The 26,641-nt window shown below is 45.0% G+C and overlaps 2 protein-coding genes across 5 annotated transcripts in view; one reads left to right on the forward strand and one right to left on the reverse strand.

Annotated features, from left to right (window-relative positions):
* The window catches only part of GPAM (glycerol-3-phosphate acyltransferase, mitochondrial), a 94,164-nt gene extending 78,013 nt beyond the window's left edge, over positions 1-16,151 (reverse strand). Inside the window, exons 1-2 of one of the 3 annotated variants that reach the window (XM_068255242.1) lie at positions 16,050-16,147; positions 1,177-1,355 (exon numbers count right to left, since the gene is read on the reverse strand). In XM_068255242.1, coding sequence (XP_068111343.1) covers positions 1,177-1,272 — 96 coding nt within the window. In that variant the 5' untranslated portion in view covers positions 1,273-1,355; positions 16,050-16,147. Of the gene's footprint in view, positions 1-1,176; positions 1,356-16,049 lie in introns of those variants that run through there. The other 2 variants (XM_068255244.1, XM_068255243.1) reach the window with 2 other exon arrangements.
* Positions 16,152-16,435: 284 nt separating this feature from the next.
* The window catches only part of LOC137533924 (EF-hand calcium-binding domain-containing protein 6-like), a 100,091-nt gene continuing 89,885 nt past the window's right edge, over positions 16,436-26,641 (forward strand). Inside the window, exon 1 of one of the 2 annotated variants that reach the window (XM_068255238.1) lies at positions 16,436-16,461. In XM_068255238.1, the coding sequence (XP_068111339.1) occupies positions 16,446-16,461 (16 nt within the window). In that variant the 5' untranslated portion in view covers positions 16,436-16,445. Of the gene's footprint in view, positions 16,462-17,217; positions 17,461-26,641 lie in introns of those variants that run through there. The other variant, XM_068255237.1, reaches the window with a different exon arrangement.

Here is a 26,641-nt window from a genome sequence, read left to right on the forward strand (position 1 = left end):
GGTGAGGGTGCTAAGCCTTTATTCAAAATACAATCTCCATGTAGATAGTGTCCTGACTGGGAATCAGCACAAAGACTCTAGCATTGCAAGACGAGGGCATTGAAGAGACACTGAAGCGAAAAAAAAATATGATATAATGAATTGGTTGTGTACTATGAATAATTTCTAGAAGATTTGCAGCAAAGAAAATATTCTCATACTTTTATTTTCAGGTATATAGTGTTTTTTCTAACATTGCATTATTCTATAATATGTGCAGAATTACACAACACTCAGCATTCAAAATTCTTCTTTTAGAGCAGTCTGTGAAGTAATGACCTCTCCTCTAGCAGAGGAAAAGTAAACAGTCCAGGAACAGTTGAGATAATAAAAGTCAGATAACAGCCCTCTCCACGACTAGTCGGAGAGCTTAATGGCTTGTTTGCATAGAGATAACAACTGGAGTTTCTCAACTCTTCCTGTACTGGAAACAATTACACTGATGTATCTGATCTTAATGTTTTATTTCTTAGCTGTACTACACATACAAATTATAATATCATAATTTTTTTTTTCGCTTCAGTGTCTCTTTAAAGGACAACTGTAGTGAGAGGGATATGGAGGCTGCCATATGTATTTTCTTTTAAGCAATACCAGTTGCCTAGCTGTCCTGCTGATCCTCTGCCTCTAATACAGTTAGCCATAGACCCGGAACAAGCATGCAGCAGATCAGGTGCTTCTGACATTATTGTCAGATCTGACAAGATTAGCTGTATGCCTGTTACTAGTATTATTCAGACACTGCTGCAGCCAAACAGACCAGCAGGTCTGCCAGGGAACTGTTATTGTTGAAAAGGAAATACGGTAAATATGGCAGCCTCCATATTCTTCTCTTCAGTTGTCCTTTAACCCCTTTTTCACCATGCTGCAAAGAACTCTGACACATTAAGGATAGGATTTTGCACCTGCCAGGTGCTGGGATTTATAAGCAGATCAAGCACAGGGTTTTACTAGAGCAAGCAATCATCTGATTGGATGCCATGGTAACAGCAAGTTTGGCTGCACTCCTCCGTGCCTCCTGACACGCCAAATTATCTTTATGAAGTTCTCGTGCAAAAAAACTTTATGGCGCTGAGCAGAGAGTGAACTGTGATAAAGGATCCAGCCCTGAAAAAGCGACAGGCAGCTCTCACTCACCCATTCCTCTGCGCTGTTCTTCAGCCTCCCAGCGGTGGAGTCCGCAGAGCCAGGCAGGTAGAAGCCATCAGGGAGCCCCTGGGAGAAATCCTCCATTGCCTTCAGCTCAGCCCGGCCAGGACTGCGGGAGCAGCTGGTTCACACGCTGTGCTGCCTCTCAGCCGCCGCCTCCTCCTCCCCTGCAGTCAAACAATAATACACAACAGTTTAATCACACCACCAATGGTCTGAGCCACTCCGACTAGGCAGTACGGGGTCAAGTGGGGAGGGGAGGGGAATTAGCTGTGTTCATAATCGCTTCTAAACCTGTCTGCATTAAACATGATTTTTCTCTGTGATGCCATTTCCATTCACAGGAATGAGATTCACAAGTACAGGCAGGTAACTCTGCAGCAGGTCACCCTACAGTAAAACTCCTGTTATCCAGAACACCATTACCCAGAAGCAACCAGTAAAAAATGCAGGCCTTGCAGGGTACACAAAACTACTTTTACACTTCTTTAGACAGTAATAAACCTCTGTTACATTAAAGTGAACCAGAGACGAAGCACCCTCATGTATTTTACCGTATATATCAGTGGGAACATTAGAGAAAACATCTACCCTGCTCTCTGTTTCATCCTTCACTGCTCAGCCTGCCTGTTATCAGCCCTGATAAAAATCCCCTACTGAGCATTCAGTCTGGCTTTGCTCAGGAATCATTATAGCTGAGTCTGTCTTCTCAGATGTCTTTTCAAGTCCAAGCCTGCCCCCCTCTGGCTCTACTATAATGACTCAGCTAGAATGATTCCTGAGCAAAGCCAGACTGAATGCTCAGTTGGGGATTTTAGCAGGGCTGATAACAAGCAGGTTGAGCAGTAAAGGATTAAACAGAAAGCAGGGAAGGTGTTTTCTCTAATGTTCCCACTGATATGTATGGTAAAATATATGAGGGTGCTTCGTTTCTGGTTCACTTTAAAGGACCACTATCGCAAAAATCATAAAATTTTAGCACACATGTAAACATATACAAATAAGAAGTACGTTTCTGACAGAAGACCCAGAACTGACAGGTTTTAGACGAGTTCATCTCCTCATGAGGGATCCTCCGTGCTTTTTTTATTTTCAAAAGCACTTGGTGAATGGCAGTTGCTGGGAGATCTGGCAGGCAAGCACAGGTTTTCAAGGATTTTATGGTGAAATGGATTGATAATCTTTGTACAGTGTGTGGAGGGATTCGAGCAAATAGATCCCTCTCTAATCAGATAATGATCGTAGAAGGATCTATCTGTTGGCCATATTGATCAGTGTATGGTCACCTTTACCGATAAAGAAATAGGCTTCCAAGTTCACCCAAAACTGGCATTAGTCCCTCAGCCAGCCACCTCCGCCATGTGTACTGAATCCTGGTTTGATGATGTCATCAGAATGAGACCTGGTACACAAATTGTGTTGAGATCGTCACTGAAATGGCAAAGAGGAGAAATACTGCTTAGCTCAGTATTACTTCCGACTGCTGATCTCTGCAGGGGGAAAATCAGACATGCTTCCCTGTTTAGATCCTTGGCTTATTCCCCAGGGATGAGCACAGGTACATGTTAGCAGGTGTGCTATGCTCATCAACAACTACAGGTTGTTTATACTGTAGTGCTGGCGGCAAATGATTCAATGCTAAACTGTGATTAAAGTTAAAGTGAACCTCCAGACTAAAAATCTACTCGGCAGCACTGAAAAGGCTTGGTGTTCAACAGTTTCACAGCATCAGAACTGTTTTTGTTACCCAAGCTTCATTTTTAGCTGCACAGAAGAAAACTGCCCGGGCATTTTTCCCTTGATGCTGTGCAAAGCATGATGGGATTTCTGATGATGTTGTTCTTCTGCTGTTTTGGCACAAATTTGTTTTTTTTACTTTGAATTTGAGATTTGAAGCCTAGCGCGTGCAGTTGGGAAACGTAAGAAGGACACAGGACAGTTGGAACTGTGTCTCATGCTCCCTGTCACCTCCATTCAATAAAAATTTGGCTGCCCCCATGAAAAAGATGGCTGCCCCCATGAAATCACAAACCTTTGCCTGTTCTTTTAAAACATGGTGGGTAAGAGATTATATTACCTACCTATTTCAAATCAATTATTTGATCGATTTTGTATAGAAGTGATCAGAAAATTGATCAGAAAAATGGTCAGAATCCAGATCGGACCTGTAGGAAATAATACATTTGACTCGTCTGATGGGAAATTGCATGGTGTATACCAGGCATAAGGTTATTTGTTGTTTGTTTGTTTGTTTTTTCATTTAAATCCGTTTAACTTCAGAAATGTATAGCTGCTGGAAATTAAAAGCCCAGCTTCCACTTTTGCAAGCCTGGAATCTGTGCTCTTTTCAGAGTATAAATGGCCTAGATATTCAGATGAGGTTGTATTCACACTATGCCCTGCATGCAGTACAACACAACGTGGGCAGCACGGTGGGGTAGTGGTTAGCACTCTTGCCTTGCATCACTATGCCCTGCATGCAGTACAACACATCGTGGGCAGCACGGTGGGGTAGTGGTTAGCGCTCTTGCCTTGCATCACTATGCCCTGCATGCAGTACAACACATCGTGGGCAGCACGGTGGGGTAGTGGTTAGCGCTCTTGCCTTGCATCACTATGCCCTGCATGCAGTACAACACAACGTGGGCAGCACGGTGCCGTAGTGGTTAGCGCTCTTGCCTTGCATCACTATGCCCTGCATGCAGTACAACACATCGTGGGCAGCACGGTGCCGTAGTGGTTAGCGCTCTTGCCTTGCATCACTATGCCCTGCATGCAGTACAACACATCGTGGGCAGCACGGTGGCGTAGTGGTTAGCGCTCTTGCCTTGCATCACTATGCCCTGCATGCAGTACAACACAACGTTGGCAGCACGGTGGCGTAGTGGTTAGCGCTCTTGCCTTGCATCACTATGCCCTGCATGCAGTACAACACATGGTGGGCAGCACGGTGGGGTAGTGGTTAGCGCTCTTGCCTTGCATCACTATGCCCTGCATGCAGTACAACACAACGTGGGCAGCACTGTGCCGTAGTGGTTAGCGCTCTTGCCTTGCATCACTATGCCCTGCATGCAGTACAACACATCGTGGGCAGCACGGTGGGGTAGTGGTTAGCGCTCTTGCCTTGCATCATTATGCCCTGCATGCAGTACAACACATCGTGGGCAGCACGGTGGGGTAGTGGTTAGCGCTCTTGCCTTGCATCACTATGCCCTGCATGCAGTACAACACAACGTGGGCAGCACTGTGCCGTAGTGGTTAGCGCTCTTGCCTTGCATCACTATGCCCTGCATGCAGTACAACACATCGTGGGCAGAACGGTGGGGTAGTGGTTAGCGCTCTTGGCTTGCATCGCTGGGTCCCCGGTTCGAATCCCAGCCAGGTCAACATCTGCAAGGAGTTTGTATGTTCTCCCCGTATCTGCATGGGTTTCCACCGGGTAGTCCGGTTTCCTCCCACAACCCAAAAACATACAGATAAGTTAATTGGCTTCCCCCTAAATTGGCCCTACACTAAAATATACATGCACTACACAATACATACATAGACATATGACTGCGGTAGGGACTAGATTGTGAGCCCCTTTGAGGGACAGTTACTGACAAGAATATATATACTCTGTACAGCGTTGCGAGAGATGTTGGCGCTATATAAATACATAATAATAATAATATCAATAATAAGATGTATAATTATCCCAGAGCAAAATGGACCATAAATGACTTTTCTCCTATGTTGCTGTCACTTATAGTTGACAGCATAAATGTGATGGATGTGAGAAGTTTTGGACTAGACCATCTCCTCACGGGTGATTTTCAGTATTTCCTTTATTCTTTACAAAGCACTCTATATAAAGTCTCTTTCAGATGGGCAGCTGACAGGCAGTGAATTCACTGCTCTCCTGCACCAGTCAGGCGCCTGTTAGAACTCGGTACCGGTGCTAGACACGCCCCTCCCCCCCCCCCCCCCCCATAGAGTCACATCTGAGCGCAGCCGATCTCAGATGGGACATGTTGCTGTCCTCTGCCGCCGGGTAACACCACCACGTGTCAGCGCTCGACACGCGTAGTGTTACAACCACTGCAATTCAGCTGCATTTAAAGAGACACTGAAGCAAAAAAAAATAAAAAATTATGATATAATAATTTGTATGTGTAGTACAGCTAAGACATAAAACATCAACAGCAGAGATAGGAGTCGAATACTGTTTCCAGAACAGGAAGAGCTAAAAAAAACTAGTTATCTATGCAAAAGAGACACTGAGCTCCACAACTTTTAAGCCCAATCTACACGATACGATTCTTTGTACAATTTGATTACGATTCTATTTACGATCCGATTGAATCCGACATGTCCGATCGGGATTTGATTCGATTCAATTCGATTTGCCATTGTTTTGCAATGGCAAATCGAAATGAATCGAATCGAATCCCGATCGGACATGTCGGATTTAATCGGATCGTAAATAGAATCGTAATTGAATCGTATAAAGAATCGTATTGTGTAGATTGGGCTTAAAAGTCGCCGAGAGCTCTGTCTTCTGAAGCTTGTTATCTCAAGTGTCTGCCACTGTTTTGTTTTGTTTTCCTGCAGAGAACAGTTCAAAAGTTTACAAGCCTGCTCTGTAAAATCATTTAGAATGCGGAGTAGTGTGTAAACTGCAAATATTAGAGAATGTTGCAATGTTATTCATAAAAACTATAACTGAAAATAAAAATATGAGAACATTTTCTTTGCTACTAATGTTGTAGTAATTATCCGTACTACACAACCTATTCCTTATATTTTTTTTCCGCTTTAGTGCCTCTTTAAATATTTTCTTTTTCGCTTTAGTGCCTCTTTAAATAGCACCTAAATCGCACTGGCGGGTGGCACACGTGAGGCCAAACTGCTTGGAAAGCGCCCAGTTCAGTCGTACGTCTGACAGGGGCCTTGTAATGCCTTCCAGCCTCCCTACTCGTTTGCACACTGATTTGGCAATGGGACTGGGCAACTGCAGTTTAGCAAGTTCTTTTGTAAACAAAAAATTAACGGAGAAACCACCATGAGGAGATGGACTAGTCCAAAACCTGATAGATCAGTTTTTTTGCTGTCTACTGTAAGTGACAACGAGATAGGAAAAAAAATAATTTATACTACATTTCAAAGGGGAGCTGAGAGCTCATCTACATGAATTAAAATTAGCATGGCATGACAAAAACAAGACAAATAACATTTCTATTGCACTTTTCTCCTGGCGGACTCAAAGAGTAAGAGCTGCAGCCTCTATGTCGCGCTCAGTAGGCAGTAGCAGTGTTAGGGAGTCTAGCCCAAGAACTCCTTACTGAATAGGTGCTGGCTTACTGAACAGGAGGAGCCAAGATTTGAACCCAGGTCTCATGTGGCAGATGTACTACTTTTTTTTTCCCCCTGAGATGATTACTGATAAAATTGTTAAATTAGCCATTGTAATGAAAAGACCAGAGCACCGTTCCTCTAATGTCAGGATATACAGTGCTGCCCATAACTATTCATACCCCTGGCAAATTTTGATTAAGGCTGCTTACACACAGGGATGTTACAGGCGCACGTTAGTGCAGCCTGTAACTCTCCCCCAACGCAAAGCAATGTAACACAAGTGGGCTGTTCACACTGCCCACGTTGCGTTACATGTAACGCTGCACGTTCTGACGAAAGTGCAGCATACCATAGCGTTACAGCGGCTTAAAGGGATACTGTAGGGGGGGGGGGGGGGGGGGCAGGGGAAAATGAGTTGAACTTACCCGGGGCTTCTAACGGTCCCCCGCAGACATCCTGTGTTGGCGCAGCCACTCACCGATGCTCCGGCCCCGCCTCCGGTTCACTTCTGGAATTTCAGACTTTAGAGTCTGAAAACCACTGCGCCTGCGTTGCCGTGTCCTCGATCCCGCTGATGTCATCAAGAGCGCACAGCGCAGGCCCAGTATGGTCTGTGTCTGCGCAGTACACTCCTGGTGACATCAGCGGGAGCGAGGACACGGGCGTGCAGGCGCAGTGGTTTTCTGACTTTAAAGTCAGAAATTCCAGAAGTGAACTGGAGGTGGGGCCAAGGCATCCGTGAGTGGCTGCGCCAACACAGGATGTCTGCGGGGGACCATTAGAAGCCCCGGGTAAGTTCAGCTAATTTTCCCCCGACCCCCTACAGTATCCCTTTAAGCCGCGTTAGACTGTATGCACATGCTCAGTCATATTGGGGAGGAGCGGAGAGCGGCCAGGCACATGGCTAATTAATATTCACTGCACGTTGTGACATGCAGTGTTTAATTCCTGGTGCGGCCGCTCTGTGCGGCGATTGGCCAGCGGGACCACGTGATGCCGCATGCGTCCAAGAGTATGTATCACGGCATCACAGACGCCAGAGTGAGCTGCACAACGCGGCTCACTCCGACGTCCACATCGAAGAGCACCAGGCCTTGCGTTAGGTGCACATTATACGACCTTAACGTAGCACCTAACGCAACGTCTTGGTGTGCAAGTAGCCTTAAAGTTACCTTTATTCAACCAGCAAGTAATTTTTTTTACAGGAAATGACATAGGCCTCAATTCACTAAACTTATCTCCTGTCTTTAATAACTCTTCTAGAGTTGTTACCATGGTGATAAGGCATGTAGTATTCAGGAAACATTTTACCTCAGGCAAGCCTAAAGTTAACTCTTCTGTCTTTAAATTAACTCTCCAATCCTTAAAATAACTCCAGAGTTAAAGACAGGCTGTTAAATAGCTGCATGGGAAAATAACTACAGAGGAGGTAAATTAACTACAGAGGAGGTAAATTAACTACAGGAGAGGTAACTTAAGGAATGAAGAGGTAAGATAACTCTCTCACGTGTGGAGGTAAGTTTTCTCTTGCCTTATTATCTCTAGCATGATCTTAGTGAATTGAGGCCATAGTCTCCCAAAAGATAATAGGAAAATGTAAAAGCGGCATTGTTGTGGGAAAAAAAAACAATTCTCAGCTTTTATTTACATTTGAGCAAAAAGGTGTCCAATCCAAAATGATTCATACTCTACACAAAATTTCACTGTCTCTGGGAAAATCCAAAGTTCTATACCATTCCAAATAGTCCAAGCTGTTCTAAAGAATCCTAATTACCCTGCTTAATTGGGAACAGCTGTTTTAATCAACTCAACAGGTGAAAACCAGCAGCTCTCTGCAGTTGGTTTGTGGACAGTCATGGCTAAAACAAAGGAGCTCAGTGAGGACCTGCGGCCAGGGCTGTGGAGTCGGAGACGTGGAGTCGGGTAAAAATGCACTGACTCCTAATGAATTAGAATACATGATAAAATGTTCTACCGTATTTCTCAGATAATAGTCGTCATAAATAATTTATCTACACAGTAATAGCTGTGCTTAGTCCACAAAAATGAAATAAACCAATCAAAATTAGTTACTTGTGCTGCTTCAATAAAGCAGTCCCCGTATTTTTAAAGTAAGATAGACATATCTGATTGTGACTGTACAGTATATATGATGTGTACACAGGAATCTCTTATGTATACTAAATAACATCTATGCTGTAAGAATAAAGCCTGATGTGTAGCTGTGTCACTAATAGAGATGGTCAAGGAGATGGAAATAATTCTGCGTTGATGCTGATTTATGCAAATGTATGCACTCTCTTTGCTCATGAAATCAAATTATTTGATATGTTGTTAATTGGTTTGGTGACGACGAATTAAAGGGTACCTGAGAAGGATGAAAAGAAAAGTTTTATACATACCTGGGGCTTCCTCCAGCCACCTTCAGGCCAATCAGTCCCTTGCTGTCCTCCTCCACCACCTGGATCTTCTGCTATGAGTCCCGGTAATTCAGCCAGTCAGTGCAGTCCGGCCACGTGCCGTGCTCACAGCCAGGAACATTTTGCACCTGCGCAATAGTGCTGCGCAGGTGTAGTGCTCTCCCGGCGGCGGAGTGTGAGCATGCGCACTACGCCAGACTGGCTCAAGTACCTGGACTCATAGTAGAAGATCCAGGTGGCGGAGGAGGACAGCGAGGGACTGATTAGCCTGAAGGGGGCTGGAGCAAGCCCCAGGTATGTATAAAAAAACTTTAATTTCATCTGTCTCAGGTTTACTTTGCTACACAGTAGTACTATACTCTACGTATGCACTCTCCACAGAGCTGCAGGGAATCCACTGAGAATGTTGTGCACATTGAATGAACACAGAGGTGTTGTCTATCACCCATAAACCTGGTTCAGATTGTGCATGAAGAATGTGTAATAGAGGAAGAATCGCCTCATTCCCCTGCAGAGTACCTGCACATCACTCTTACATGTATCCACAGTCAAACTGTCTAGGGCCTGATCCATGCTCAGATTGTGCATGAAGAATGTGTAATAAAGGAAGAATTACCTCGTTCTCCAGCAGAGTACCTGCACATCACTCTTACATGTACCCACAGTTACATTGCCTAGGGCCTGATAGATGTTCTTTGTTCCGGGCCGGAACCTTTTACAAATACTCTTACCAAGGACTAGTTTTAATCTAAAGGGAATAAATATGGCAGTTTACATATCCTTCTCACTTCAGTAGTCTTGTAAAATTCCTAAGCGACAAATTTCATGTTACATACTTTCAATCAACAAGATTGTAATATGCAAATTAGAGGAGTCGGTGGAATCCTAAACTGAGGAGTCGGAGTCCGTGGATTTTTGTACCGACTCCACTGCTTGCGGCTGCGCATTGTGGCTTCTCTCAAGTCAGAAAAGGGCTACAAGGCCATTTCTAAATGTTTTCAAGTTCCAGTGGTTACAGTGCAGGTATTATTAAAAAATACAAGATGTTCTGCACTGTGGAAAATCTCAGAGGACGTGGTCAGAAGCTAAAAGTGACACTTGTGCTGGCCAGAAGGATAGTGAGAGAGGTGAAAAATAATCCAAGGATCACCACCAAGGCCATCCTGGTGAATATGGGCTCTGCTGGTTGCAATGTCTCAAAGCAGACAATCCAACGGACACTGCACACTGCTGGCTTCAACAGATGCAGACCAAGGAGGACACCACTTCTCCAGATAAGGCACACAAAAGCTCGCTTGGCCTTTGTAAATGCTCATCTGGACAAAGAAGAAGACTTCTGGTCTTCGGTGTTAGGGTTAGATGAAACAAAAATTTAATTGTTTGGTCACAATGATGTTTCCTTCATTTGGTGTAAAAAAGGAGAAGCCCAAAGAACACCATCCCCACTGTCAAACATGGTGGTGGGAACAAAATGCTTTGTGAGTGTTTTTCAGCTAATGGACCAGAGAACCTAATCACAGTAAACGACACCATGAAAAAATAGCAATATATGAGGATTCTCAATGACAACATCAGGCAGTCTGCAGAGAACTTGGCCTTGGGCACCAGTGGACATTTCAGCATGACAATGACCCAAAACAAACAGCAAAAGTGGTGAAGAAATGGTTAGCAGACAACAACATTAAAGAGGCACTTAAGTCAGTTAAAAAAAATGAGTTTTACTCACCTGGGACCTCCCTCAGCCCCCTGCAGCTTATTGGTGCCCTTGCCGTGTGTCTCTGATCCTCCCGTCCCCGCCAGCGACCACTCCCGGTTTCGCCAGCAGGACCCGACAGGCTGGGAACGCGAGTGATTCTTCGCGTTCCCAGCCAAAATATCGCCCCCTATGCTGCTATTGCGGCCTCCTGGCGAAACCGGAAGTGGTCGCCGGCGGGGACGGGAGGATCAGAGAGACACGGCGAGGGCACCGATCGGCTGCAGGGGGCTGAGGGAAGCCCCAGGTGAGTAAAACTCATTTTTTTTAACTGACTTAAGGTTCACTTTAAAGAGAAGCCGAGGTGGGTTTCTGCAATCAATATTAGGACACAGAGGGAAGGGACGCAGGCGGGGAGCCGCGCTATACAGGAGGCGGGGGATCGGTGGTGAGTGGCAGCCTGAATGTAAACAGCCGACTAGCGACAATCTGTGTGTCACTAGGTTGGCGGTTTTTATAAGAGGGGACAGCAGAGCACAGGGGGCGGCTGGAGGCACACTATAAGGACATAGAGGCTGGTGATGATAGTATGCAGAATGTGCCTCTATGTCCTAATATTTATTGCAGAAACCCACCTCTGGTTCTCTTTAACGTTTTGGAGTGGCCCAACTAGAGTCCTGACTTGAATCTAATTGAGAATCTGTGGAGGGAACTTAAGATCAGGGTGATGGCAAGAAGACCCTCCAACCTGAAAGATTTGGAGCTCATTCCTAAAGATGAATGGGCAAAAATAACTGTGGAGACATGCAAAAAAGCTGGTCTGCAATTATAGGAAGCGTTTGATTGCTGTAATAGCCAATAAAGGCTTTTCTATTGATTATTAAGAAAGGTATGAAGAATTATGGACTGGACACTTTTTGCTCAAATGTGAATAAAAGCTGAGCATTTTTTTTTCCCACAATAATCCCTCTTGTACATCGTCTTATTATCTTTTCGGAGACACCTATGTCATTTCCCGTCAAAACACTACTTGGTGGCTGAATAAAAGTAACTTTGAGTCAAAATTTGCCAGGGGTATGAATAATTATGGGCAGCACTGTATAAGCTGTAAGCCATGCACAGAGAGTGGAACGGCTCCTGGCTTCCTATAGCAGGGAGGATGATGCAAGAAGCTGACACTTGCCTGGCTGCGGAGGCTGCTGCGCTCTGGACACAGGAGCAGTCGGGGAAGGTCACAGGACACAGTGTCCCCACAGCCCGGTCACACACAGGAGAGTAGATGAAGGGAGCTGAGCACACGTGCAGCTATAAATACACATGGCGCAGGGGAGGGGAGGAAAGGGACAGCATTGTGTCTTCTCAGCATGCTGGCTGCCTGGGATGTAATGGGGAGAGGATCAGGCTGTATGTACAGCTGGCAACACATAAAGCAGCAGTGGTAGAGTATTGTATCAGGTTAGCCACCTTCTTTATTTTATGTGTGTGTGTTATATAAGGCTGAGACCATTCAACAAGGGCTGTGAAGATCACATAATTGTATCTATGATAATTTTTAGTATTTATATAGCGCCGACATCTTCTGCAGCGATGTGCAGAGTATATTGTCTCATCACTTAACTGTCCCTCAGAGGGGCTCACAATCTAGTCCCTATCATAGTCATCATATGTCTATGTATGTATCATAGTCATATGTCTTTGTATATACCGTGTAGTCTAGGACCAATTTAAAGGGGGAAGCTAATTAACTTATCTGTATGTTTTTGGGATGTGGGAGGAAACCAGCGTGCCCGGAGGAAACTTACACAAACACAGGGAGAACATACAAACTCCGTGCAGATAGTGCCCTGGCCAAGATTCGAACCGGGGACCCAGCGCTGCAAGGCAAGAGTGCTAACGTCTACGCCACAATATCTATGTAATATACACTGGGCAGCATGGTGGTATAATGGTTAGCACTCTCGCCTTGCAGCGCTGGGTCCCCAGTTGGAATCCCAGCCAGGGCAACATTTGCATGGAGTTTGTATGTTCTCCATGTGTCTGTGTGGATTTCCTCTGAGAACTCTGGTTTCCTCCCACATTTAAAAAAAACATACAGATAATTAATTGGCTTCCCCCTAAATTGGCCCTAGACGATATATACATAGACATAGGACTATGATAGGGATTAGATTGTGAGCTCCTCTGGGGAACAAGTCTATATACTCTGTACAGTACTGCGGAAGAGGTCAGCACTATACAAATACTAAATAATAATACTGTCAGCCCCAGCACAAAAAGTTTATAGGGATCCACTACAAATCACAAACGCACTGCGGCTATTGCCAATATTAACTTGCAATCATTTGTGCAATTTTTAAATTTCCCATTACATCTGCAATTTTCAATTTGCCTGGCTAAGGAAATTACAATGAAGCTAGGTCCACATTCGCAAACGCAAAACGCAATAATGATTTTGCAGGCACTGCATTTTGTGATTTTCATTCGGGGGAAACAAGCTGTTAAATGCAGCACGTTCACACTTCTTAAACAGGCAAATCGCTGTACTTACATTGCTGTAGCGTTTTTCTGATCACCAGCAACCAGCAATGCTACAGAATCTCTGCAAAAGTGCCCAGTAACACCCCTCTGGGCCGGCTCACACCAAGAGCTCTTCTCAAAGTCCCCACGATGACTAACGTCATCCTAGGTATTCCCATAGCAGCGTGGCAATTTAGTTAAAATCGCAAATGCACTACGTGTAGCACTGTTTGGAGCAATTCAGCTTGAATGAATCACAAGGCTTTGAAAATCGCAATCACTAAGTGCTAGCGACTGAGTTTTGCATTGTGAACTTAAGCCTAAAACTCCTTTTACACTGTCCGCAATCTAGTGCACAAGCAATCAGTTTCCATGAATGCGACCTGATTTCGGCTCAAACACAAACATAGCGCCTGCTGCATTTTGTGATGTCAATAGGAGAGCAAAAGAATTGCATAATGTTGTGCGATTTTCTTCAATTTCCCTGTTTTATTTATTTATTTCTCATCAATCATTGGAAAACCAATCGCACAAAAAATTGCACCATGCCGCAGGAATAAAACATTTTAGCGCAAATAGACAAAAAAAAGCAATCGTACCACAGTGTGTCAGCGATTGCGATTTGCAGTGGGAACCAAGCCTAAAGCAGGGAAATCACACAACATTCACATAATACCACATGTGCAATTTGTTTTTGTATTCCCTAAAAACTGCGCAAGACTGTGTTTGCAAATAAAAACGTATCCACTATGGGAAAGCAAGCGCGGTGCTTTACATTACCAAGCTGACATTGGGCTCTATTCATAAAAAAGTTGTGGCGAAAAAACTCCTGGAGGGAAAATACCGCAGCGGTATTTTACACTTCTGGGTGGTCATTCAAAAAAATCTTGCCAGCTGCGATGCAAGAGCGGAGATCTCCCGCTGAAAGCTGGCGGTAAGCTGTCGGAAGGCATGCGGAAACACTTCAGCCGGCAGAGTCCCTCCGTGCACTGCTCTCTCTGGGAGGTCTGTCCCATTCACTTGTATGTAATCCGCAAAATCAGAGGAAGCGGTATTTCCCGTCCACATACCGCTTCCTCTAAACTTTATGAATGGCCATTTTGTTACTTTTTTCTAGATAAATCTAGAAAAACACTGGAGAAGGTGGAAATTTCTCGCTCTGCTGGGGGATTGTAGATTTTCATGCAGGAACAGGTTTTATGAATGCCCACTTTGCTAAATGGAGGGAAAATCCGCTGTTTTGAGCGGAAAACTTGCGGTAACCTTTTATGAATAGAGCCCATTGTTGCAACCGCCAAAACACCAGGGCCTATATGCAATTCACTTTTTCTCCTGACTTGTCCCCTAGGAGATCATTTTTCATCTTCTCATTAAAATAAGCACTTTGCAATTGCAGTGTTCTCCCCAGGCTCTTTTAGCCAGGTGCATCACCCGGCTAGTTTTGGTGACCACCCAGCTGTCATCGGCTCACCTCCTCCTATTCTGTAAGCAGAGTTGTGCACAGAAGCACCGGCCCTGCATTCTCATCTCACCCCACCTGGCTACTTTTTTATGCCGCCCGGCTGGAAAAAAATTCTGGGGAAACCACTGAATTGCACTAAGCACTTCACAATTGAAAAAGTACCAAAAAGTAGGTGAAAAAGTACTATCAAAATTATCTTGAGCATTTTCTTGCTTGCTGGTGGCGTAAAAGTAAATTAATTGACAAGGTGTGAAAATATCACCTAGGAGAAAAGGTAAATAGCATATGCATTAGGATTTCTTAAAATTGCACCTGGAGACAGAGGTTTCATAAACTGAAGAGTAGGATCATTTTTGTACCAACTCCACAGCCCTGCTAAGCCCAGAGGCATAGCTTCAGCTAAGATGGCAACCCGCTTTGCCACCATTCATAGCCATAAGCCTTGTCAGCCACACTGAGACGGGTGTCTGAACCAGCAGCCCACATCTCGATCAAATGCTTTCCTGCTAGCGAGCAAAAAATAATTTGACGAGCTTCGGCAGTGCTTCATAACATCAACCAAATGCTAAAGAGGCACCCACAGCTGTGACTGCTACAGACTCCGGCACTTTGTTATTGATCTGAGGAAGTGGGCCAATACCAGTGAAATGCGTTGTCTTTTTCGAGCATCCTTAAAACCAATTTTACCCAATACCCATATGGTTTGTCCATTTTGTCCAAATTACTCCTATACCTTATGATTTAAGATAGTTATATTCTGGGTGCCTCCAACAAGTTCTCTCAGTTGTGTCAATCAAATGTGTTGCATTTGACTCCCACAGGGAGACACGTAAGCACCACAGTTAGCCAATCATGGACGCTTCAAGTAGCGTCCAGGAGGAAACGGACGGCAGTAAACGATCATGCCGACAGCTGTCTATTCATTTGAATGGAAAGCACTTAATCGAGCACCACAGCCATCGTTCAGCACCATACAGATGTCAGTGTGAAGCATCCCTTAAAGTGCAGCATTCAGTCTGACTAGGAGTGAGCAGGCACCAGTCAGTCACTGAGGAGCTATAATGTGGGAGGTCAGCTTGTTTCCATTTTTATTTAACACAACTTTTTATGCATTGAACTTAAACATTATTTATCTTAATATGTAAAACAACTGTGTGTGAAATAAGAGTGTAATGTCTTTCCTGAGTGTATACAGAATACTGTATACATAGGCTGATGAGGGCTGTCAGGGACGCACAGCTGTCACACTGCAGCACAGGGTCACGTGACGTGCTGATGGAATGCAGATCCAGGTGTGCGGGGATCCGTGCAGCGGGTAGAGACCACGTGATGCACATCACGGATAATAGAAGAGGCAGAAGAGTCATGTGATGCGGTAGAAGTAGGGGTTACAGTCAGTACATAGTCAGTACATATTAGCAGGTAAACTCACCTCTCTGTCCTCCTCCAGTCCCGCAGCCCAGCTCATGTGTGTAGCACTGCGGCCAGACCATGCCTCCACGGCTCTGCCCCTCCTCCGGCCGGCCGGCGCAACTCCATGACGTCACAGCACGCTGTAGGCTCTGAGTCGCCATCTTTACTGCGGGTATAGTGGATGCTGTACCATCCGATTCATGATAGGAGACGGAGGGGGTCAGGGGAGCTCTCATAGACTTCCGGTGCCGGGCTGAACCTGCGGTATAGACAGTTTGGAGGTCATCTGTTCGCTAGAGATGGGAAGTTCGGATCTTTTCAATGATCCGGATGATTCGAATCGGATCATTGAAGAGATCCGGATCTTTGATCCGAATCTCGGATCATTTTACTACTGGAAGCATTCGGGGGTAAAATGAACAGCAGGACAGGTCTGTGGACAGGAGAAGGGGAGGGGGTGGACACACAGAGAAGGGGAGAAGATGGACAGAGGGCAGGGAGTGGACAGAGAAGGGAGGAGGGACGAGCAGAGAGCAGAAATGTTTGCACGTAATACCCACATGCTGCAAATCACATGCTTTACATATATTTCACCTATATGTTCATCTGTACACTTTGAAAGAAAAGGTCGCACAGTGAAAGAAACCATTCCCAGAAGATAAGTGCAGCTGTGCCGAGTGCAGGAGGATTATATTGCCTTTCAATCACACTGTCTGCAAAGTTACTGAGCTGTGCTGAGCCAAAAGCTTCCAATGTGATCACTGTGCAGCACTACGGAACAGCCAGCCTATAATGGGCAGCACGTTATAGCCAGTATGTGTGCTCTACACATATCTGGCAGTGGCACCCATGTCCCCTCTCTCTTATCTACCTGTCTCCCTGCAAGGCTGCCTCCCTACCAACAGAGCGATCCCTGCTTCCAGGACCCCGCTGCCCGCTGAGAGGGGGCGTGTCGCTCCTGGCCCCGCCCCTTTTGCGATCCGAATCGTTCATTTTGATGATTCGGATGATCGACTCATAAAATAGATTCGGATCAAAGATCCGAATCGTTCATGATCCGGACAACACTACTGTTCGCCCTCCAAGCCTATTTGTGTGCCCCCAACTGTGCTGTGTACTCGGCTGCCCTGGCAACACGCCCCGCCCTCTGACTGTAACACAAATAGAAGGTATGGAGATCCCTGAGGAGATGAGCAGCTGTTAATGAATTATAGAGCAGCAGCATCTTCAGTTGCGGAACTAAGGAGATTGGGGCCCCACTGCAAGTTTTACATGAGGCCCCAAGCACTGTATTGATAATACATAATAGAGTCCTACCAAGGACAGCTGCAGTGTCAGAGAGGTGTATTTAGAGTTAACAAAGTTATTTATTAGTGTTACCACTATGCAATGCGCAGAAAGAGATGATCATTACCAGCATAACACCAATGGTGAGATGGATGAAGGAGGCTTTAGCCTATTAGCCGGGACACGTCCTGGGTTTGGGGTTCCCTGTCCCAGGTTGCACTGCGTCCCGGGAAATGTCCCACTTTCACCTGCGCTCCCGGCTGCAGCACTCTGTCCACCGTCGAGGTCTGTCACCCTCCTTCCACCCTGTCACCCTCTGGCTGCTAGCCACCTAGTGTCTGTCACCCTCCCCCACCCAATCAGTGTCACCCACTCCCTCCCCGCTACCTTACTGTTACACCGGCTACTCCTATGTGATGTCATGACGACGGCCATTTTTTTTTGCAGCGCCACTGTCGTGATTTCGCTTATTTCCCCCCCCCCCCCCCCCCCTGCCTGTCCCAGGTTGGGCCCATAAAAATCTGGTTACTGTACCTATTGGGCCCCTCTGGCTCAAGGGCCCTGGTGTGGTCGCTACTGCTGCATCCCCTATTGCTACGCCACTGTCTTTCATAACGGATTTACTGGCTGCTGACAGCCACTCATACATTTCTCCTGATCAGTTCCTCGGTTTCTTTGGCTATGTTCACGGTGGGATGCTGTGGTGTAACCAGGGCTGTGGAGTTGGTACAAAAATCATTAGACTTATCAGTTTATGAAGCCACCAACTCCAGGTACCCAAAATTACACCAACTCCTCGACTCCGACTACAATGCTGACGCCACAGCCCTGGTTGTAATGCGGATGCGCATCATGGCTTTCCGCAGAATCCGCATTGCAATGAAAATCCAATGCGATGTTTATGGTGCGTTCTAACGGCGTGTTGCATTCCAACGCAATGATTGGAGTGCGTTACTACAGAATACACAAGTTGAAGGATACCCGTGGTGACTTGCTTTGCACACATGGAGGGAGCAGGCATGTATGGGTAGCAATCCTCATGCCCAGCGCTTCCCGTTTTCACCTCCATCCCCATGTAAAAGCCCCCGTACGTCAGGTGAGGATGCACACTACTGCGCAAGCACTTGCCAGGCAATGTGCGTCCTTGATTGCGGTTTGCGCATGCACACTACATAACTTGTGCGCATGCATACATGATCAAGGATGCGCAGCCCCAGGCCATCACTTATACAGTAGTGCATGACCTTTGCAGAAGTGCATGACCTTATGCAAATTAGAGGGGCTTTTACACAGTAATGGAGATGGAATGGGGAGCGCTGGGCATGAGGACTGCTCCCTTTACATGTCTGCTCCTTCTATTTGTGCAAAGCAAGTTGCCTCGGGTATTCTTTAACAATGACAGTGAAGCACTTTTAATTGACTGTATGCTTCACTGTATATATACAGTGATCAGGTGGGCTACCAGATGTCCCAGCCGCCGCCCACTGTGGCCACACAGTTGGCTCCTGTGCTCATTTCCTGCTTTCTGAAAACATTGGTCCCACAAATTAGAGACGTAGGCGGGGCAAGGGGCCACTGACTACCCATCTTCCTTCTTGAGCCCACCATTCCTGCGCAAGGGCTCTCTAAACATATCTGGCAAGTACTTGTCATATTTGTTCTTGTTGCCGCACTTGTGTGCAAGTGCTGATGTAATGCACATGAGCGAGGACAGTCCGCACCTATGCAGTAGCATGAAGCCCTTTGTGTATGTGTAGTTTTGTGGTACTGTGGAGCATAGCTCCCAACTGTCCCTTTTTCAGAGGTACAGGCCCTCTTTGAGAACCATATCCCTCTGTCCCTCTTTCTCCATCATTTGTCTCTCTTTCAGGACTCGAGCTAGGTGCACACATAACAGAAACGATAGCATTGCGGAAAACGCTGCGTTTATGCCACTAATGGAAGTCTATGGGGCGCAGGAAAAAAAACGCATATAAAAATGCATATGCGTTTTCAAACCTGCGTTTTTAAAAACGCTGGTTTAGTTGCATAATATTCATAGGCGCGTCAAAAATGCACATAATGAAAGTCAATTTGAAAGAAAATTGTTTCATGATGTATTTCCGCTTCCTGTTGTCTTCCTTGTGGTTTGCATAAAACACAAAAGAAAAACATATACAAAACGCATATGCGTATGCGAACTGCAAACACATTAAAACGCATCTGCGGTAAAAACACGCGAATGTAAATGCAGTAAATACGCACAGAGCATTAACATAAAACATGACATAAAACACACCCTTTCACGCTATGTTATGTGTGCACCTAACCTCATGCAGAGATTTATGTAAATACTTGTATTTTCTACTGAAAATGTGGTTAATTGACTCCAAACTAATTTCTTATTTTTTAATGTTCATATCGAGGACAACTAATGATACAAAAGACCAATGTGGTTTCAGTCATATATTTACTACTTTTTTTAATGAATTCTGAGTGGTATGTATGACTATGGGTGTGGTGGGGAGTGATTAGAAGTGTGGGGCGTGTCTTGAAGATGTCCCGCTTTCTTATCTCAAAAACGTTGGACCATACTCACACGTGCAGATAATAATGTCTCACAAAATAATTTGTGACTGTTTCTTGTGTGTCGTGAATTTATTAGGATGGCTCTTATTCTGCTCTGTAAAAATGATATGTATCAGCAGCAGATCTCTCCCTGCCCTGTATATAATCTTCAACATTGACCGCTTTCGTACGACGCTAATCGAAATCTACGCCCTGTTTGGGAGCTGTTATCCCTGTCGGGGCGTAGATTTCACTCAGCGCCACCACGCACTTCCACCGATCACGCCGCTCTTTACCTCGCTGCAGCCCCCTTGCCCTGGTTTCGGGATAGCGGCAAAGCTCTGTGAGGCCCAGTGCACACTAAAAACCTATAGCAGATTCGCAAAACGCCAGAGGTTTTTGAAGCAGATTTTCAGAGCGATTCTAGGCATGTTTAGAGAGATGTTCTAAACATGCCTAGCGTTTTTTGGAGTGTTTTTGTGTAGCAGATTTCATATTTTGTTACAGTAAAGCTGTTACTGAACAGCTTCTGTAACAGAAATGCTTGGAAAACCACTCTGTTCTAGCGTTTTTCAGAGCGGTTTTCCACTTTCTTATACTTAAAGAGAATCTGTATTGTTAAAATCGCACAAAAGTAAACATACCAGTGCGTTAGGGGACATCCCCTATTACCCTCTGTCACAATTTCGCCGCTCCTCGCCGCATTAAAAGTGGTTAAAAACAGTTTTAAAAAGTTTGTTTATAAACAAACAAAATGGCCACCAAAACAGGAAGTAGATTGATGTACAGTATGTCCACACATAGAAAATACATCCATACACAAGCAGGCTGTATACAGCCATCCTTTTGAATCTCAAGAGATCATTTGTGTGTTTCTTTCCCCCTGCAGCTATCTTCCACTGAAGTGTCAGGCTATTTCTTCCTGCAGAGTGCAGACAGCTGTGCCTGTATGTAATTCCTCAGTATGTGAAAGCCCAGCCAGCTCAGAGGAGGATTTATCCAACTTGTAAAAGATAATAGAACAGAGAGAAGCTGCGCTAATCTAAATATCACACAGGCAGTGTGCAGAGAGGGGCCTGGATGGGGGAGTTCATAGCAGAACCACAACACTGAAGAACTTGGCAACCTTCCAGACACAGGCCTGACAAGTCTGACAAGAGAGAGATAAGTTGATTTATTACAGAGATGGTGATAGTAGAACGTGCTGCAGTAAGCCAGAACACATTAGAATAGCTTTTGGAACTTGTAGGATGATAAAAAACAGGATGCAATTTTTGTTACGGAGTCTCTTTAACATTGAGGCAGAAACGACTCAGAAGTCTAAAAAATGCTGCAGGACAGCAATTTGCGTTTGGGGGAAAAACAAACCCCTCTGGTGTGCACCATCCCATTCACTTTCATTAGCCAAGCGGTATTTCATTGGCTCTTGACCCTATGATCACTGTAAGCCAATCTAATTAGCTCACAGTAATCACAGGTCAAGAGCTAATGAAATTGACTCCTGACCGTCTCACAGAGCTCTGCTGTCATAGCGATGGCAGAGCGAGTAGGCTGGAGTCACGTGTAAACGGCAGTAGTGGCAATTCCGTGCGGCGTGACGTTGGCGAGCCCCGGTTTTTGGTGCCTGTGGTTCTTAAAGGGCCAGAAACCGTTGGTACTGAAGTGGCTAATCTGTTTTGGTATGTAATATAATATCCTGTGCCCTCCTCCTCACATTGGCCCACCCGCCTTCTCTATCCCTCCCTCCCCCTTTCACTATGTTACAACCTCATCTCTTGGGCCAAGATAAATCGGGTCACTGTACTGTGTGCAACGCACCACGCTGATTGTGTGCAGTATAACGCATGTTACATAGAGTTCCCGCTTTTACAAGGAATGCAACGCCCTTTGTGAACCTAACCTTACAGTTGCTGTGCATTTTCAGTATGATGTACTAGGTCCACAATGGAGTACAAAAAACGCTGCATGTTGTGCATTGTGTAAAGATCCTTCTGCACTGCATACAACGCAGGTGGCTGTAACAACACAAGCAATGTTTCATTATAATGACTAGGAATCGCAATGTAAATGCCTTGCCGTATAACGCACAGATGTAAATTAACCCATAGGGGAAATTCCACCACACGCCTTGCACATCAGTTGCCCGTTAAGTTACAGCTGACCACAAATGATTCAGTGGGAATTCGAACCATTGGTGGCCACCTTTAGTTCTAGTTTACAAATGATCAACTGGCCAATTAGATTAATGCAATTGGTTGGAAATGATTGATTCAGTCCAGTAAGGGGAGGGAACACACATACAATTAATGGAATCTCTGCCACCAAGCTCTGCCCACTCCATGTGCAGTGTGTGGATCTCCGCTACACATAGTGACGCGATGTAGCACGTGTAGCGGATATCCAAAACACTGCATGTGTAGTGGGTGGAGCTTGGCGGCATGAAGAGAGGAATGCTTGTCAGTCATGGGAGTTGTAGGCCTGCGGGGAGAGCCCGCATGTAGCTCAAGCATGTATCGGTATTCCGCTGGTTTTATTGGAACCTTTTATGTAAAAAGCTGTGAAGTTTTCACACTGTTTCTTTGAGGTGATTGTGCTGGAGGCTGGAGCTTGAAAACAAAGTGGTCATTTGTGGTGGAGGAGACCCTAAACTTCCTATCTGTGCTGCTAGACCCGGTCGTTGGGGGTCCGTCAGTTTAGTGAGCCCCCCACTGTTGGGGGTGGTGGTGGACTATCACCTGCATAAGCAGCAGACAAGTACATTGAGCAACAGACAAGTTTATGCAGGGCCAAACACACAGACTATATGCGTAATACTTTGTTTATATCTAAATTATTAGAGATATCTGTGTGAGAATCTATATAGACCAGGTTTGTAATCCATACTGTATGCTCAGTTTACCTGACTTCCTTCTCACACCTTTCATAATGATATGTTTATGTCTGGGAGGTGGAAATGGATATACATAAATTATGGAAAATTGGGCAAAGTTTTTCCTAAGTGCTCAACCAATATGAACACTTTTGAAGCAGCCTAGGGGTGCCCATTGCGCTGATCACAATCTAACAGCAGATTGCAAAGGACAACTGGGTACGCAGAAAGAAGCGGATCATTGTATGCTGATAGTGCAGCGCAGGCCAGTGTGCCCAGCAAAAATGTCATGGCACCTCCCCTCTAGCAGTACACGCAGCAACAGCCAATGAGTGTGTGGCCTCACCCCCTTCAGCAGTTTCCATGGGCTTGTGGAGGCCATGGATTAGGTTGGAATTCCCTGGACTAAGGGAACAAACATTTGCCAGTTTCTGAGTATTGGGAAATTATTTAGCATGTTCACCCCAGAACCAACCCCATCATTTATCCTCATTTTTCCATTTTTTCTGTTCCCTTTCCTCCAGTCTGCATACCAAGGAAAATATTCCTCATGAGAAATCTAGCTCAGGTTTGTCAGATCACTTACAGTGGGATGCGAAAGTTTGTGCAACCTTGTTAATCGTCGTGTGAAATGAAGTTTATTGGTTTTACAGAAAGTGTGCAATAATTGTTTAAACAAAATTAGGCAGGTGCACAATAACAAAGAAATGAAATCACTATTTAGTAGATCGTCCTTTTGCAGAAATTACAGCCTCTAAACTCTTCCTGTAGGTTCCAATGAGAGTCTGGATTCTCATTGAAGGTATTTTGGACCATTCCTCTTTACAAAACAGTTCATTTAGGTTTGATGGCTCCCAAGCATGGACAGCTCTCTTTAACTCACACCACAGATTTTCAATAATATTCAGGTCTGGGGACTCAGATGGCTTCTTCTGCATCACTCTTGCATCCAGCATCTCCTTGTGTAAAGTGCGCCGAATGGTTGAACAATGCACAGTGACTTAATCTGCAGCAAGATGATGTTGTAGGTCTTTGGTGCTGGTCTGTGGGTTGACTCTGACTGTTCTCACCATTCGTCACTTCTGTTTATCCGAGATTTTTCTTGGTCTGCCACTTTGAGCCTTAACTTGAACTGTGCCTGTGGTCTTCCATTTCCTCAATATGTTCTTAACTGTGAAAACAGACAGCTGAAATCTCTGAGACAGCTTTCTGTATCCTTCCCCCTAAACCATGACAGTGAACAATCTTTGTCTTCATGTCATTTGAGAGTTGTTTTGAGACTCCCATGTTGCTGCTCTTCAGAGAAAATTAAAAGAGGAGGGAAACTTACAATTGACCCCCTTAAATACTCTTTCTCATAACTGGATTCACCTGTGTATTTAGGTCAAGTGTCACTGAGCTTACCAAGCCAATTTGAGTTCAAATAATTAGTTCTAAAGATTTTGGAATCCATAAAATGACAAATCTACTAAATATTGTATTCATTCCTTTTTTTTGTGGTGCCCAAATTTGTGCACCTGGTTTATTTTATTTAAACAATTATTGCACGTTTTCTGTAAATCCAATAAACTTCATTTCACTTCTCAAATATCACTGTGTGTCTCTCCTATATGATATATTTAACTGACATTTTTTTATCGTAACAACCAACAATTTATACAGGAAAATCATGACGATCAACAAGGTTGGCCAAACTTTCACATCCCACTTTCACATCTGCAGCCCATGAGAATCTCAGTCAGTCTGTCCTGGGATGCGCAAGTCCTGACATTCAGGCTGGGAACACACTAGGCGCTGCGTGAAAGGTTGCGTTTTGCTGCATGAGCATTTTGACTGTTTTTCATGCATTTTCGTTATGTGAATGCATTTTTCTTGCGTTTTAATGCGTCTGCGGTTCGCACATATAAATTTCAAGTGCGTTTTGTATGTGTTTTTTGTATACTTTTAATGCAAATCACTAGGAAGTCAACAGGAAGCGGAAATACATCATCAAACTTGTTGTTTTTTTTAAATGCATTCAAACCGCAATAAAACGCTATACCTCTGTGTCAGCATTGACATACATTAGGTGCGTTTCAGATGCGTTTTGGAAAAATATGCAGCAAGTTTAGCATTTTCTAAAACACACATTGCAGAGTGTGAGCATAGGTGTTTTTTCATGCGTGCCATTGACTTGCATTATATGTGTTAACGCTAATGTTTCTGCCTAGTGCAGGCATGGGCAAACTCGTCCCTCCAGCTGTTACGGAACTACAAGTCCCACAATGCATTTGCCTTTATAAGTCATGACTGTGGCTGTCAGACTCCTGCAATGCATTGTGAGACTTGTAGTTCCTTAACAGCTGGAGGGCCAAGTTTGCCCATGCCTGGCCTAGTGTGTTCCTACCCTGAAGGACAACACAATGAACATTCGGGGGGTCGGGTTGAGATGAAGCTGAGTTTAGATGAGCCAAGTGACCGCTGTCTTGTAATCCTAACTTATACCATGTTTATTGCCAAGAGCTGATCTGCTTTTAATGCAAAACATTAGTAGTGATAAAAGACAAGCAGGGAAACGTGTTGGAGTTAGCAGTCCGATGGTCTGTATGATACTGTATCTGCCAGGACTTCCTGTGAAACCACTCCCATTCCTCTCTGTAGCAACATCATGCAAACAGGCGAGGCTTTGCACCCTGAACAATATGTAAAGTTCATGCGTTTGGCTGTCGGCCCTGCTGAAGATCAACTGACAAATCTAAAAAGCAAATGGAAACATACAGGTAATAGCAGGTTCACACCTAGGAGCTTCAGCAGCAAGAAGGGCAAGATGGTTGCTTTCCATCTCACTTCATACCGCCCGAGAAAATGTAGATTAGAGCTGCACGTTGGACAAACTTGTTTTTATCAACCTTGTATCGGTCCTCCACCTGTCCCCATCCATTTTCTATATGTTCCCTGATTTTGAAGCAGGTCATCTCGGTGCTGCGCATCGGTCGTGTAGCGCTTGAATTGGGTGCCGCTATAGCAGCAATACTGTAGTCCACGGCCTGCACAGGAAATTTGGGGTTCCGATGATCGCCAGACCTCAAATTACTTCTCCCTCTGAGTTGCTTCGACTTGGAGGGGGAATAGTTTTTAACTAACTAATACATACGCCTCTACCTAACCATCATCCATTTTCTATACCTTCCCTACCTGTCCTCATCCATTTTCTATACCTTCCCTACCTGTCCTCATCCATTTTCTATACCTTCCCTACCTGTCCTCATCCATTTTCTATACATTCCCTACCTGTCCCCATCCATTTTCTATACCTTCCCTACCTGTCCCCATCCATTTTCTATACCTTCCCTACCTGTCCTCATCCATTTTCTATACCTTCCCTACCTGTCCTCATCCATTTTCTATACCTTCCCTACCTGTCCTCATCCATTTTCTATACCTTCCCTACCTGTCCTCATCCATTTTCTATACATTCCCTACCTGTCCCCATCCATTTTCTATACCTTCCCTATCTGTCCCCATCCATTTTCTATACCTTCCCTACCTGTCCTCATCCATTTTCTATACTTTCCCTACCTGTCCTCATCCATTTTCTATACATTTAAAAACACACGATTGGTTCACACGATGGCCAGGGGCCCCGGACCTCTCTCACTGGCCGGGGCCCCAAGGCCAACATGCGATACCTGGAGGGGAGTGCAGGTGGGCCTGGACCTCTCACACCCAGGCTCTGGACCTCTCACATCCAGAAAACCCACCAACACTGCCTCCATACTGAATGCTAAATTCGACACACACAAGCAATAGAACATAGCAATACATGCATCCAGCTACATTTAAGTGGTCAGCAGGTGCTCGTCAGCCAATCAGGATGCACTGTCATACACCCTTTACCTGCCATACCACATCTAGCAGCCATTAGCATT

This window comes from Hyperolius riggenbachi, chromosome 10 (assembly GCF_040937935.1).
Source record: "Hyperolius riggenbachi isolate aHypRig1 chromosome 10, aHypRig1.pri, whole genome shotgun sequence".
In the NCBI taxonomy this organism is placed as follows: domain Eukaryota; kingdom Metazoa; phylum Chordata; class Amphibia; order Anura; family Hyperoliidae; genus Hyperolius; species Hyperolius riggenbachi.